Below are 15,739 nucleotides of genomic sequence, written 5' to 3' on the forward strand. Positions count from 1 at the left end.
TTGTGAGGGATCCAGAGATTGGCCCAGCAAGCAACATGCACAAGGTAGGATACACGTTGGACAGGATGCCAGTCCCTCACAGGGAACATACAGACACAGTCCCTCACAGGGAACATACAGACACAAACACTCACATACTCACACCTGGGCCAATATTACAGAAACCAGGTAACCCACCAGGTTGAATGGTGGGAGGAAACCAGAGTACCCAGAGGTTCAAGGACAGAGAGAACATCCAAACTTCAAACAGAAGCACCCTAGGAACTGAATCCAGGGCCCTAGGTCCTGCTTATTCTAGTTCAATACCACCGGTTTGTTATTTGGAATTCACATTTTTGCTCCCTGCAGATAATACTTATCTGGCTATTTGGTGATGGAATTATTAATCAGGTTTTATGCCAATACCAAATGTATGAGTACTAAAACTATGGGTTGATAAATTGATGGGAAAAATAACTACTTAATATGTGATTTCAAGCTTCTTAAAATTTATAAATTAGAAATTAGTAACCAGATAAGGAGATGTTTACCAGAAATCGATACAAGATATGCGATTGAACGTGAATTAGTATAGTTTGCAATGTTGTTCATTGGTAAGCCCACAAACTAATACATTTAACAGAAAATGTAGGAAATGAAAGAAGAAATGAGAACTACAGGAAAGAATGGGCAAAAGAACAATAGGTTTTACTCTGAAGCTTCAGTCTTTTTGGCTTTATCAAAACTGAATTAAGCCAGTTCTGTTCCTAAATTCATGTTTTTCATACAGTACTCCATCAATGTTATCAACATACACAGTATCATGGTTGGACACATACATACTGTATTTTGCTTTTCCAAAGGTAAGAGTAGAAGTTAATTCTACGCTGGAAAACAGAAAGACAAAACAATACAACAGTTTGACTCTCCAGGGGTGGGGCTCATTCTCAGCCTCAAACAAGCTCAGTATGTGAAAGTGCAAATGTGCTGAAAGCTGTTGTGACTCGCATGTCCTAAAGAAGTGGTAATAATTCCAGTGCTGTTGCAACCAACAACATCAGAGCATAATTACTGGCTTCTTTAAAGTAACAGCCTGATGAGGTCCATGATTCAATGAACTACCAACAAACAGACTAAATGAGCCGAATGGCCACCTCTGGTTTGTAACCTTTCTTATGTTCTTAATAAAGATTCTGCCAGATAATCATAGGACTAACACCTCTTTCAAATGAATGGGTTTAGCTTTTTTAATTTAGCTTGTTTGAACGACCCAAGTAATGCAATGCATTTCATGAAAACAAAATTTGCTTTTTTTAGAAAAAAATGAATAACCACCTATTCTTCTGAATATATTATACTGTATATGATGGAACTGGAATGTACTGTACATTTGTCAGCATTTTACTATATGCACAATCTGTTATTATTACATTGTGTACATTGAGCCTTCTCACTTAAATGACTGTGCACAAATCTAATTTGCCTTTTTGTGCGCTAGCAGTGTTATTTTTATCTTTGGGTAAGATGGCCTTAGGCAACAGATAGGAGTGTTTTGAGCCTGGCCGGACCTGCCTTTAATGCAGTTCAACCATGGGGATGATGGTTCGATAATGTTCCAAAAACACCACTTAGAACATTCACAGCAGCTTTGGGTCTCTCACACCAGGAAGGTAACAGATCAAAGGACGATCAGCGGTTACGTTTTGAAGGCCAATTCTGATCTGTGCTGATCTTTTCTTTTGTAGATTATGATTTACTTTAAGGTATTTTGCCTGCGGTCTTGAGGCTGAGGGTTCTACAGAAAGGAGCCTCAAGCATCCTTGAGCTAGAATACTCTGTGGGTACGTTCTGGTATATAGCTCGTATTAACACAGAATAATAACATCAAAGGATTACCTGTCTCAAGAGAGCATAAAAGGATCTTTAAGAGATTTTACATGGGGCTATTGTCTTTGTTAGTCTTCTGTATTAGACTTTGTTTTTTTTATATTCTCTTGATAGTAATCAAATTACCATTATGTTGTTTTTATTTTACGATCACAGGTAGCTGTGACAGGTTTGATTTTAGCCCCATCTTAGGCCTCTATAAGGAATACTGCCAGCTCCTTTTAAACTTTGGATTATTGCTATTAATATGTACCTGATATGTGTATCCAAAGCAGCTTACCTTTGTATGGGAGGGAGTTTGTCTGGAACAAGCAGAATGAAATACCTTGCCCAGGGGTACAACATGAGATTTGTACTCACAATCTTCACATTACAAGCCCAGGGCCTTATCCAGCTTTCCAGTCTACCTTGTATACTATTCAATCCTTCATGAAGAGGGGAAGCTATCTAATCTCAGGATATGAAAATGAAGTCCTATTTTCTACAGTTCTGGAGCAGGCATAAGCAAACAAGCCTGAGAATTTTCTTTAAGTAGTTGTTTCTCCTAAGAGTTATGCTTGACTGTTGGCTTTTGCATCTTGTTGAAACCTTATGTAAACCAGTGTTATGAAGGTTAGTATGAATTCAAAACATTGTATGAATGTATGAATTCCCTTTCATGCAATTGACAATTGGATATACAGAAATGCACATCATGCAGAATGTGTTTCACCTTCTGAAAACAGATATACTTTAGATACAGGATATATGGGAGTTACTGTAAGAATTAGGCACATACTGTAGGATTTAAGCATGTAGTTTCTGCAAAGCTGTATTGTAGGGGATTGGGGTAACTATTTCTTAGTTCAAAATGTGCTCTCTCCTCTTACATGATGTCTAATTCTTAAATGGAAGTTATAAACTGAATTTCAGGAGGGATAACAATGACATGTCAATCTCACCCAGCTGATCCTAATCATAAAAATTGCAGAGATTAGCTGTACTGTATACAGTATATCTAACGCAAACACTTCATTCGCATTTGTCTCAAGCATCCCCCCTCCACCCAATTTCCACCTTGCAGCTACCCTTTGGTTAACTTGATTAACTTGGTTAACTGAGCAGGTTAAGAACTCTATTCTAACAAAATAATTCAGACATTCACAAAGCATCTGATCCTTAGATGTTGTTGTCCATCTTGAATACAGATTATTGTCAGTCTTGGAGTATAATACTATTCCCTTTCTCAAAGGCCCAGTGATTATCTCGAAATAAAACAGTTACTGTATAACTATATTAATCAAGTCAGTCATAAATAATTTACATTGCTCATGAAAATGAGCACAGAGACATTAAACTACTCTTGGGCTAGTGTTTGTTTTCTGTGTTGCTGCTTAAGGAACAGAACAAATTGACAATTTGCAAAAGCATAGTTGAATGGTTTCTTTAAAATAACATTGTCACTAGATTTAAATGGAACGCAAATTGCCCCCTTAGAGACTGTTAGCCTTTGGATCATGACAACACTTGTGACAAGCGACATTTATTACCATAAAATTTGAAATAAGTGATCAGAAAATTAGGGGCAAACTGTCTAATCCATCAGAAGATAATTCTACCCCAGTGGTTACTAAGACAAAAATCTTTTAAATAAAAGAACACATTTTTATAGCAACCTTTATCTAGTGTCCTACATGGTACTCAGCTCAAAATGATAAAATGTTATGTATCCACATGAATCAGCTTCTTAACCACAGACAAGATATGACAAATTTTAAAAATGAGCAACGAACTGTACACTAAGAAATAGGTACCTTTAGATCAAAATTTAGTCCAAAATCATAAATGACTCAGAATTTTGCACTTGTGAATTCAATTTTTTAACTGACTCACAAGGCATTGTGTGAATAACACATCTGATCCCTAATTCACTCATCTGGTGGTGAGAGTCTGTCAATGTTCATTGGTTTTAATTAAGTTGGAGACAGTGATTTGTCATCCATAATTTTGTATTTAAAAAGCTTTTTGATAGCATAGACCTTTGGTACAAAAATAAATTCCACTTACAGAATTAAAAAAAATAAAACGTTCCATTCCCATAAATGTGAAATGCTGACAAAAGAAAGAATTGTATTGGATGTACAGTACAGTACTCAGCCTTCAACATTGCACCACATTTCTCAAATCTGTTTTCATTGAATTTGTAGAGGAATATCTGTGTTTTAAAGTTTTTTTTCCAAACAACTAAACCAGTAAAAGTATTTTTCTATTTTTATCTTTTGTCGATTTTTATCTTGGTATTTGAAAAAGCAATAGGAAGCTGGGATTGTAAAAAAAGCTAGATGACCTGCATAAAAGTTCTCATATCTATCTTATTTGATGCCACAGGAGACCACCTACGAACAGAAGAGGTTCTAATGAACTTATGTGTTCTGAGCTGTTTTACAGAACATTTGGTCTGGCATCCCTTAAAATAATGCTTCTGTACTTAAGTTATAAACTGTGACATTACATATGGAGAAAATTAGAACAGGAAAACATGGGCATGCACAGTGCTGAGCACAATATTATTAACATTAATACACATTGATGTGATAACCAGTGAAAGTTGGAGATTATATTTAATATTGTCTGCTATCATGTCACAAAAAGAAATTTAATAACCCAAACTTTTGTTCAGAATAGCAATTCTAGTATAGTGTTATATAGTGTACTAGTATATAACCATTAAAAAACATTGCTGTGTACATGGTACCTTTCATGAGTAACATCTTCTGGTCCTTTACAGTAAAACCAGAAGCAATATAGACAAGTGCACCCTTCATAAAATGAAAATTAAGTTATTGTAAAGACAAGTTTAAAAGGTACTGACCGCCTTGGGAGATGGAATATGGGCTGGGAGATCATTCTACAGTACATTCCTTAGAGAAACAGCATACAAAGCGCAGTCTCCCAGGGTTCAGAGCCTCATTCTGGAAACTGAAAGAAAGATACTGTAAAATCAAAACAGTGTGTTGTGAATAATACTCTGAAATCCACAGGGAACCAGTGTAAGGAAACTTACAATGGAGATACATGCAGAGGCATATTATTTTTAGTTAAGATCTGAACTGGTATTCTGAACATTCTGCAACTTATCAAGAACAAATTCGGATGCATCAGTAAACACTACGTCAAAAATAATCAGGCCTGGAAAAGACAAAACCATCAGCAATTCTCAGAGTGTTAGGGATAGGAGTGAATAAGAGCATTGAAATGAAAATAAAAAAATACTTGACTGGCAATCAGCATAAATTGGCCTTGTGACCTTGTTGGTGCAATTTTTAAATATTTTTTTATAAGACAGTTTTCTTTTTATATTAACATACATAAACGAGTCAAAGGAAATTCATTTCAGAGCAACTGTCAGCTGTCAAGACATGGTATGTACTGTAACACTGTCTGTTGTCACAACACGAGGTAAGGATGCAGTGAAAGCACAGTCATAGAACTGACCATTGCTGCCTTTCCTTAGGATTGCTCTTTCAGTGTGAAATGCTTCACAAAATAAAAGCAGTCACTTGAATCCTTGCTGCTTTTTAAAAAGTTATAATTTGACAACACCAATTTTTATTAATCCACTAATGCCAAACATATTACCTGATTGCCTCAGTGATTTAAAATGTAGACTCTAGTAACAGAATCAGCTATTGAAAAAATATTATTTTCAGAGGTGCAGTTGTTATTTCATTGTTCTAGGGCGAAAAGGGTGAATAACACACTTCAAATATAATTCAAGCATGTACAGCAATAATAAGTCTCCAAGCTGGCTTTGGTGTCTTATCATGGTTGTTTTATTCCTTGCTTTTTTGCTGAGCATAATTTTTTGTTGCCATTTTTAATATATAGTATTTAACTGAAAAGCTCTAAAAAATAACTTATTCGCTGCACAAGTTACTTGATTTAGGCAAATTCTAATCCTTCACATTCATGTACTGATAATTCAGAGGTTCAACCACATATTATTATTAATAACAATAATTTAACACTGTATAATGAAATTAGGGTGGCACATTGGCACAGTGGTTATCCAAACCATTTTATTCAATACAGGGTCGCGGGGAATCCTGGCAAGCAATGGGCGCAAGGCAAAATTCCCATTCAATGGGAAACTAGTCCATTGCAGGGCATTAACACAGACACAAAAAACACACTTACCTCAGGGCCAATTTTTTCCACAATTAGCCAGTGTAAGTATAAAATGTGGGAGGGAACTGGAGCACACGGAGAAAACCCACATGAACACATGTACTGTATACAAACTCCATGTAAAGAGCATCCCAGGTCCGGGACTGAACCCAGGGCCCAAGTGTTGCAGTGTTGCTAACCATTGTGCCTGGGCAAAATTTCTATATTATATCTTCCATATTCAGCGATTTGTATATGTGTCTATCACTTCTCTGTTCTTCTTCAGCTTATTTAGTGTGGTAACAACATTCTTCCAGTAAATAATACCTCATAAAAACTCTTCCCAAACTAAATCCAAGATAATGTAGGACACAAAAGCTTACTTTTTAAATGTTTAAATGTCTTTAAATGTTTGTTGCCAAAACATTGTGTGATATATCCTGCCTTAAAACAATCTTCTTACACAGGTTATGGTTTTAAATCTCTCTTTTTTTTCATGGAGTAATTTGAATAGTAAATGACAGCTTACGTGATAAATGGCCACAGCATTAATAAGAACATACAAAAAAACTGAAATAACATTAAAATTCTACAGATTTCTAACACTTTTATACCATGTTGAAGGAGCATCTATTAATTAAGTTAATTTTATTTAATAACATGCAACAATAGCATTAAATCACAGAATACAGCTGATGTGTCTGGACATGAAACTGATGCATCAGAATTACGTCAAGATGAGAAGGGAGGAAACCTCTGGGAATTTGAGTGCCAAGATGTCAAGTTACTGGTGCAGTCGGAAAAGAACGTATTTCATCTCAGGCACTGGGGGATAGCCTGGTTTCAGGTTCTGTACTTGACTACTGTAAGAAAAAGCCTTAGGCTTGAATGCTTAAATATCACATTCACTGAATTTGGAGCGATCATATACATAACTATTGTCTGGTTCAGGGCATTTTTTTACCTTTTATGTTTGGTTAATATGTTCAAAAATTTCAGACACGCAACCACTGAGGGAAAAGAAATATTGGGTGGCATGCAGTTATGTTTCTTTGTGCAACTGTGCAGAAAAGATCCCTCAGGCGCTCTGTTTGAGCCTGACGATTCTGCCACTGGGCACTGCTGGGAAACTGACAGACCCTAAATGCCCTGGAAACCTCATATTCAAATTTTCCTGCCTGCAACATGTCCAGAACACGACTGTTGCATATTAAAACAAACTTGATTATCAAACTTTCAGGTTTTGGACATTACTTGTAAAGAATATGTGACTGGAAATGTATAGGTGCAAATGTGACATTGCACAGGGTATTTGGCTAAGGGCATTTGCTGTGGTATTGCACTCAGATTCCCCCAGAAAAATGCAGTATACAGTAAGTGTCAATCACTTTTGGATAAAAGCATCAGCCAAATAAATTAACGATAGTAGGAACATCCTCTTGAGAAAAACTCTTCCAAAAAGTAAATAAAGTATGCAAATCAGGTACCATGGAGCAAGAGAATTACTCGGCCAGTTTCTTTATTCCAGGCAGAAACAAAACAGTGATATCTATTATGCATTGTGGTGACCACAATTATTTACAATATTTTAGATGATGTTTCAGTAGTGCTTTGTGCAATTTTAACTTAACTTCCTTTTAGTATAACATCCCTTGATTTAAATTCAATATTTCTACCAACATATCCTGACATTCTACAGTATGTGCTGTTTTATTGCTTTTTACTTTATAACATCTTTTAACTGTGAACAAACTACTCTTGAATAGTTTACTAACTACACCAGAATGTAGTTCATTGATAAAAAATGAAATGAGCAGTGGTCCTAATATATTGTAGATCTCTGTATTACTGTACTAATTGCATCTACACATATTGAGCACTGTATTCATGTCTGTGTTCTGTGTTTTCTATCCTTTAACTAGTGATTAATCAAAATTCAGGTATTTCCTTGAATGCCTGTTGTCAGGAATTTGAGAATTAATCATTTAATCATCAGTTCCTGTAAACCTCCTGTTAGATGCACTGAGTGAAAAATATGGTGTTTCCTCTTCTTGATTATACTGTATTACTTCTATAGCGAGATATGCTTAGTTATTTAAGTCATTATTTATATTTCAGGACATGGATAATAAAAAACACAGTGTTGTGTGTCCAGAGCCGGGCGGTCCATCCGAGACAAAGACAGACGAGATTAAAAACCAGAGCGGGATCCGGTGGAGGGTTGAAGGGAAAAGGGGGAGAACGGGACCAGGCGCTACAGGTCCTGGACTCGCCTGGTACAGGAACCAATGCAAAGGCTGGAACAGAGTGAGTGTCTGGCTTTTAAGGTGGGCTGGAACAGGGGGCAGGTGCACAAAATCAAGTCAGAAGTGAAAGAGCCAGAGCACCCTTAAGGGGGAGGGACTACAATTGTGACAATTACCTTTCCAAGGACATTCTCAATTTGTTGTGCATCAGTTAAAGTACCACAGGTTTCTACACACCTTGCTTTAAGATATTTATGAATATGTATGTAAAGGTTTTGGAATATAATAGGACTGTTTGGAAACGTAATTGATCATTAGCAGCTGAAGAACTAGATATTAAAGAGCAAACATACGTCACAAAGAAGGTTTAGGGAGTTTTTCAATCACTGCAACATTGATGGCATGCATGAAAAACCTTTGTTGACTTCTGAAAAGACTGAGGAAAGCTTGCTGAAATTGGTCTCCAGCCAGTGTGTATAAGCCTAGATTAAAAAACGTATTCAGTCCCGTAATGGGCCTTGTGATAATGTAGGCAGCATGAACACGCCTCATAGTAACGCAGTCCACCTCCGGTCTCCTTGTGTCCACACGCAGGATTCTAAGGATGTGAAAGGGCAGATAGCACAAGATGAAAACCAGCAAGATGACCACGATGAGTTTCCGGGCTTTCACGCGACAAGCACTTTGCACGTGAGGTCCCTTTCCCAGAGCTTGGACAATCCTACAGTAACATGTGCAGACGATCACCAAGGGGATGAGGTAACCCAAGATGGTGAGAAATAAGCCGTACCGCCAGACAGTCTCCCTGTGGTTGCTCGCAAAGTCCAAGCACTGCATAGTGTGATTCACTTCGATTAAATTCACCATTAACAGCGTGGGGGTGAGTTCCGCAGCTGTAATCACCCACACAATGACGCAGGCCAGGACGCCCCACTTCCTCTTCTGCACTTGACCTACGCGGAGGGGATGGACCACTACAATGAAGCGGAAGATGCTTAGGCACGTGAGGAACAGGATGCTGCCATACAGATTGAAGTGGAAAACAAACCTTGAAAGCTTACACATGAACTCCCCCATTGTCCAGGAGTCTTGGTTGATATAGTAGTAAATAAAAGAAGGCAAGCTCAACACATACAGGAGGTCAGAAATTGCTAAATTTAGCATAATGATACTACTGCTCTTCCATGGCCTCATCTTAAACACATATATCGTGATGGAGATTATATTGCCTACCAGGCCTACAATAAATATGATGCTGTACATTACTGGGAGATAATATCGCTTCATGAGCGTGTCAATATTGGTGCAATTTGGAGGAGTGATGTATACTTCTTCAGAGTAGATTTGTCCCATCTTCTGAAAGAGTCCGGGAAGTCTGAGGATAAATGCAAAGATGCAAAAAAGAGGATTGTAGATTTTATTTTAATCACCAGAAAGACCACAAGTGAAAGAGAGGCCATGTAGCCAACTATATTTTATATCAATATCAATAAAACCACATTGTTAGTACTGGAAGCAAACCTGCCAAAGATGAAGACTTCTTTACAATTGATATTAGCCAACCAAGCTTCACCTCTCTTTGCATTGGGTGGAAGCCAAAGCACCCTGCAAGAAACCATAAAAACATACAGTACAGCAAACGTGCAGACACAAAGACAGGTGCCCCCAGGAGCTGGAATGGAACAAGTCTTTGCAGCTATGAGGCAGTAACACTAAGCACTATGCCCATGTGCTACAGTACCCAAATGGGTTTCTTAACCCATTTATTATCATAAAGCCAGATATCCTGGTGAGGGTCACTGCAAGATGGGACCGAGAGGTATGTGACTACTCTGACCATTCCAGGGCATTGGAGAAAGTGGAAATTTAGAATTTAGAAGTTACCACAATGCTATATAGCATGTATCCAAGGAGGAGAGTGGAGCACATGAAAACTCCTGCAAATATGGGGAAGATATGAGAGCTTGCCAGAAGCTACAGTATATCACCTTGCAACTCACAACTGGAAACGCACTGAAGCCCCAGTTTCCTGCTCAATTTCTCCCCCTCTCCCTCATCAATCTAAGCCTCCAGATCAACATCATCCATCAACTGGCTTCATTACTCTTTTCTCCTCCACACTAATAGCTGAATGCGTGGTGTGTATACTGGTGCACGTTGTTAACAATAATAACATTATTATTATTATTATTATTATTATTATTATTATTATTATTATTATTATTATTATTATTATTATTACAGGGCACACATCGACACAAAGGCACACCAGGGCCAATTTTTGCAGAAGCATTTTAATGATTCTTAGTTTGATTCTCTAAAAGTGGAGCATGCAAGAACAATTGAAAAGTGGCTAAATACAAAGAGCAGGAGCTGGATAGCTCCAGTGACACACTTCTCTAACACTTTTCACCTTGTTTTACCATGAGTTACATAAACCAAGTGAAGTAGAAAAAAACATCTACAGTACCATTCTCACTTCTGACAATAAACAGAGTAAAGCCTTACTCTGGAGAAAAGATTTTGAAAACCATCTTATTAATTGTTTAAACTGTAAATGAAAGATCTGGGAAATGTATCCATTATATAAAAAAACTGTTTTGCACACCTAATGCCTCCTTTTGTCTCTTTTCTCTAATACTAATCCTGCCTGTAATTCAGTCCCTTAATTAGCAAACTGTTCCTGCTCGCATCTAATGTTTCTTTTTTCACCATGCTTTTGCTGCTGCTCCCTAAAGCCTCTAGTCTCTGACACCTCCTGACTCACCCTAGAGTGCTAGACAGTTGGTTTTCCCTTTGCCTCATTCCCCAACTGTGCCTTGACTTTTTCTTCCTTTCTCCCTGTGTGGTGGACTGAGCTGCTGGTGGGAATCAGGACTTCAGTGTTTTCCCTCCCTGTAGCACTTCTTCAAAGCTCACCTGCTAAGCATGTAAATCACATTAATTTACAAGCTGTGCAAAAGGGATGTGCAAAAGCACATTCCCTAACAATGCTCTTGGTTTCAAAACCTTTTATTTAAAATATTTTGTTATCTTTTGTTATCTTTCATTGTTGTTAATCTACTCCATGCTTTTAAAGTGTAGTAAAGTGAGACCACAAATCACTACCACACTATTCTGCAATTATCGTTAAGACTACTTTACGAAAACAGTCTATTATACTGTATTTGAACATTTGAATAATTGTGCCTTATCTACATTGTATCCTGCAAAATGCAAACTATTCTTTTGCACTGTGCTAATTACTTTATTATATTATTGCCCAAAGAAACATTTTGCATTCCTATGATTTTCCCATCATTTTATAATGTATCATTCTACATTAAACCCTTAAAAGTAACTTTGGATAATGTTCCTGGCTAAATGAATAAGTAATGAGAAATAATAGTTTGAGTAACTTAGATGATAACTGAGCATGATAATAAAATGACGAACTTTTTTTTGTAATTTCACGGTTTTTACAATATTGCTCATGTTTTAAGATACCCAGTTTTACCATATTCTTATGAATCATGAATTAAATGTCTTAAATTGACTCCTTTTTCTGTTGCTGTTGTTTCTTCTCCTCTCTTTCTGATACTGATACTTGATACTTGTGAAACTAGATGTACTCTAAATGTAACTGTAAATGTAAAAAAGCTGTACCATTTTAAAACAGCTGGTTACATAAAACAATGCCAGTGATACTCACAGAAGTGTCAGGGAGCTGCTCCTATGTCTGTCACCGTGTTTCCTGGTTTATCAGTAATGTATGCCACTTTTATTGTGTCTGTGACACACCCACACAGTCTGTTAGGTTATTCTCTCTGTCAAGGGGAAACGTTTAAAGGCTTAATTACAATAAGTAAAGTTTGGAGACTTCAGCTACTGTATAAGCACTTTACTCAAGTTGCAACCCTACTCAGGTTGGCATTGCAAGTGCACAATATGTTCTTAATAGATGTACTAGCAAAATGCAGTCCAAGGCACCAAACCATTGTAAACAATCTACATTAATCAGCTGCTGTTTTGCAATAGATAGGATAAAACACAGTTACAACAGATAATCATAATACATTTAAAGATTTGTGGTTTTCGGTACTACCCATCTGCATCGCAGTATACCGCACACTGGATGTCACGATATTAGTTCCCCCTCCTTAAGGGTGCTCCAGCCCTATCACTCTAGACTTTATTCCATGCACCTGCGCCCTATTCCCTGCCCACCTTAAAAGCCAGGCGCTGACGCTCTTCCGGGCTCTGCATCTGATTTCCATATCGTGCGAGTCCGGGACCAGGAAGCGCCTGGTCCCGTTAAGGTTTTAACCTCCGTTCCCGTTCCTGTTCCCCGTCCGCCGGTTCCGACCCGCCCTTCGTGGTTTTAATTCCGAGTTCTGATGGATCTCCTGGTTTTGGACTTACCTTCGTGTTTTGGATACTCTATGGATTATTCTTTGGGATTGTTCGCCTCGGCCACACCTCCCCCGTGCACCAGCGCACCTTGGACACGCCCCCCTGTCTTCAGCCCTGTTTTCCTGCATGACGTTTCCCTAGTGTTCCCCCACTCCGTCGGACTGTGTTGTCCGCATAGGGTCCGGAAAGAACTGTTCGTTACACTGGAGTGATAAAAAACTCGGCCACTCTCTTTTCTTATTTTATACAAAGGCAACTAGCCAATTCTGAAGAAATTGTTTCACAGCAGTGGGGCCCTGTCTAGTGAGCGTAAATATTGATTTACAATTAAAGGAAAAGTGTAAAGCACATGACAAAAACAGTGTAATGCACATGACAAAAGCAACAGCACATTCCTAGCAGAGCAAGGTTTCACTCTGATGTCACAGATTTCAAATGCCAGCATTCATCCACAGTCACTCAGTGTATCAGCACTACCTAAACTCACCATGACAGCTGGCGTTAGACCTTCTAGACTGGAGCATTCCCACTGCAGTAATCTGACTGGCAAAAATTTGAATAATGTTCTTGGATGTGTGTGAGTCTTCGGTTTCGACTTTTTGGTAGAGTTTCTAAACTGCTTGCCACTTAATGCATTCCCCGTAGTTTGCGTGATAAATACTTTTGAGAGATGTGAATGAATCCTTCACTAAGTGCCTTTATCCGACTATGCAAGTGTAAATAAAGGTTTAATTTCTTTAGTTTTTAGCTTAGGCAAAAAAATCCAATAGTTTTAATAATCCAAGCTTGGACACATTTGCAAAAAATCCTTCAATTTGTCTTGATGTTTATGAAGACAGGTAACCCACCTTCATCTTTAATACTTTTACAGTACATTAAGCAAAAAAAAGCATTCCCTACATATATCATCTATGCATGTAACCCTGGAGAGCCTTTTTCAGTTTGCCTACATACCCTGAGTTATTTTAAGCTATAATACAAATAAAATCATTGAAACCTTGATAGGATGGTCAATACTGGGATTACATTTCTTTTGTATTTGACTTGAGAGGACAGCTTAATGTCTAAAGCTCTTCTGCTCCCTGTGACGTTCAATGTTTCCTAATTGCATTTAGGGGGTAGACAAACACTTGATCTTTCAGCTTGTTCTGGTCCTATTTTTCATCTTCTCTGATCTTATTGTTCCTGAACATGTCATACTGTTTCACACAGGAAAAAATATTTTATTGATGTTTTGTATGTCATTCTGGATAAAGCAGTCTGCTAAATACATTAAACTGAAGAAGAAGATTGTCCTGGGATTTACTGCAATTGTTAAAAATGTCACTGCAAATTTAAACTTCTGCAGTAAAAACCTATACAGGGTACATGATAAATTATCTACGTACCTGTGTGAGAACTATGTGAATAGAAAGGATCTTCTTATTCAATCATTACTCAATCATCTACTTATTCAATCATTTTTATAAAAAATAAGAACGTTTGCAAATGAGAGAAAGCCCATCTAGCTCTTGTGCTTAATTCAACCCATTTAGCTCTTTTGATGTTAATATCTAATTGGTCCAAGGATCTTATCCAGCTATTATTTGAAGGAAACCAGGGTATTGACTTGACTGGCTTGGCTGGGTAACTTGTTCCATACTCCCACAACCACTTGCAAATAAATGTCTTTTGTTCTCGGTTTATAATGCACTTCCACATGGTTTCCACTTGTGACTCTGTCATTGCCTTTGAGGACTTTGAAAACTTGATGCAGTTCCCTTGAAGCCTTTCTCTGTTCAGAATCATAAAGGTTCAGTTCTTTGGTCCTGGCAGTGTTAAGGCATTCCTTTACTGATCTCTCTTTGGTGAACTGATTCCAGAGCAGCTAATCAAGATAAGACAAGCACTAATATCAGTGTTATTCTCAGCATCCAGAACATTAGAGGTATACATCAACCACTTAGTGTCCCAAAAATCCTCCAACTACTTAAAGAAAACTAATATAACAATATTATGTGTGCACAAGTAAAACAATACTGTTATCTGTAATGTTTTGACATTACTGTTAATCTGTTTGTTTTGCAACTGTTTATGAAGGTTCTATGTGCTTTTTATGTTCTGTTTTGCTTTGTTGGTTTTCAAGACTACTTTATTGAAAAGAGATCCAAATCAAAATATCAAAAATGAGGAGTATATCTTCAAATAATATCATGAACACCTACACCATCCAAATGCTGTGAAGTAACGTAATAGCTAAACTTGTAACAATCTAATTTGTGACAATATCCTGCTGCCAAGGAACCAATATGGAACCAATACCATGTGCATATTCCTTGGGTTGTGCATGATTACCCAATGACATGTGTGACAGAAATGGCATCGTTATATGTTGCTCCCTTATTTGAGCTTTTAGCTGTCTCTCACATTTCACAATTAAGCTGCACAACAAGTGAAAGAGCCTCCTCAGGAGAAGTGAAGAGAGAAAATTTTTAAAATGTATTGATGTGTCATTACTTGGTCTTTTGATACAGGGATTTAAATTGCTAATTGTATTTATGGCCAGATGGTTCTATTTAGCTAATAATTAATCTTCCAAAAAGTGGAGGCTTCCTTTCATGTGGAATGCCAGAGGTATGAGATATCCTATCTCATTTATATAAGATCTTTACCATGCCAAACATATTTGTCCTGATGAGGGCTTGTTTGCCAAAACCTGGACAAGTATTAAATATTTATTTTGGCTAAGAGAGAATGTGTGCCCGATTCATTGTATTATTTTCATTATTTTTAATTGAGAATATCGCTGTGGTTTCTGGGAGTTCTGTCATTCTGTCTTTGTTCCCCCATCCTAGCACTGACCAGACCCTACCTTAGCTTTCAACATTATGTTACAAGGTGACAACTCTACTGTCAGGAAATGTCATTAAAGAGTAGAATAAATGAAAACGTAAATGACAATGAACTACTGTGAACATCAAGCATACAAAGATTGCCTTTATTTAATAATGTCAACATCCAATTGTGCCTTATTAAGTCTCAGTTTTTATAAGTAATGGTATGCTTACATTTTTTTTTAAATCACACATTTTAGTCTATTAAGAGTTTTT

General features: G+C 37.4%; 1 protein-coding gene across 2 annotated transcripts; it reads right to left on the bottom strand.

The window, feature by feature from the left end:
* Positions 1–7,514: 7,514 nt before the first annotated feature.
* Positions 7,515–12,037, bottom strand: LOC148676167 (2-oxoglutarate receptor 1-like). Of its 2 annotated transcripts, none has more exons than XM_088603870.1 (2): positions 11,950–12,037; positions 7,515–9,633 (listed from the first exon to the last, which is right to left on the bottom strand). In XM_088603870.1, exon 2 carries the CDS (start codon positions 9,609–9,611, stop codon positions 8,613–8,615), a length of 999 nt encoding a protein of 332 aa, XP_088459996.1. In that variant the 5' UTR covers positions 9,612–9,633; positions 11,950–12,037; the 3' UTR covers positions 7,515–8,612. The 2 variants fall into 2 exon arrangements, with proteins under 2 accessions (XP_088459996.1, XP_088459988.1); XM_088603862.1 differs by lacking the exon at positions 11,950–12,037 and adding an exon at positions 9,780–11,357.
* Positions 12,038–15,739: the final 3,702 nt, after the last annotated feature.

Source organism: Lepisosteus platostomus, chromosome 2 (assembly GCF_059453375.1).
Source record: "Lepisosteus platostomus isolate fLepPlt1 chromosome 2, fLepPlt1.hap1, whole genome shotgun sequence".
Taxonomy (NCBI): Eukaryota; Metazoa; Chordata; class Actinopteri; order Semionotiformes; family Lepisosteidae; genus Lepisosteus; species Lepisosteus platostomus.

Excerpts from the sequence above, each read along its gene's own strand:
- LOC148676167 (XM_088603862.1), bottom strand. The coding sequence starts at position 9,877 with ATGGTTTCTTGCAGGGTGCTTTGGCTTCCACCCAATGCAAAGAGAGGT. Across the intron at positions 9,634-9,779 it reads GAAGTCTTCATCTTTGGCAG|ACTTCCCGGACTCTTTCAGA; the intron begins GTTTGCTTCCAG and ends ATTTATCCTCAG.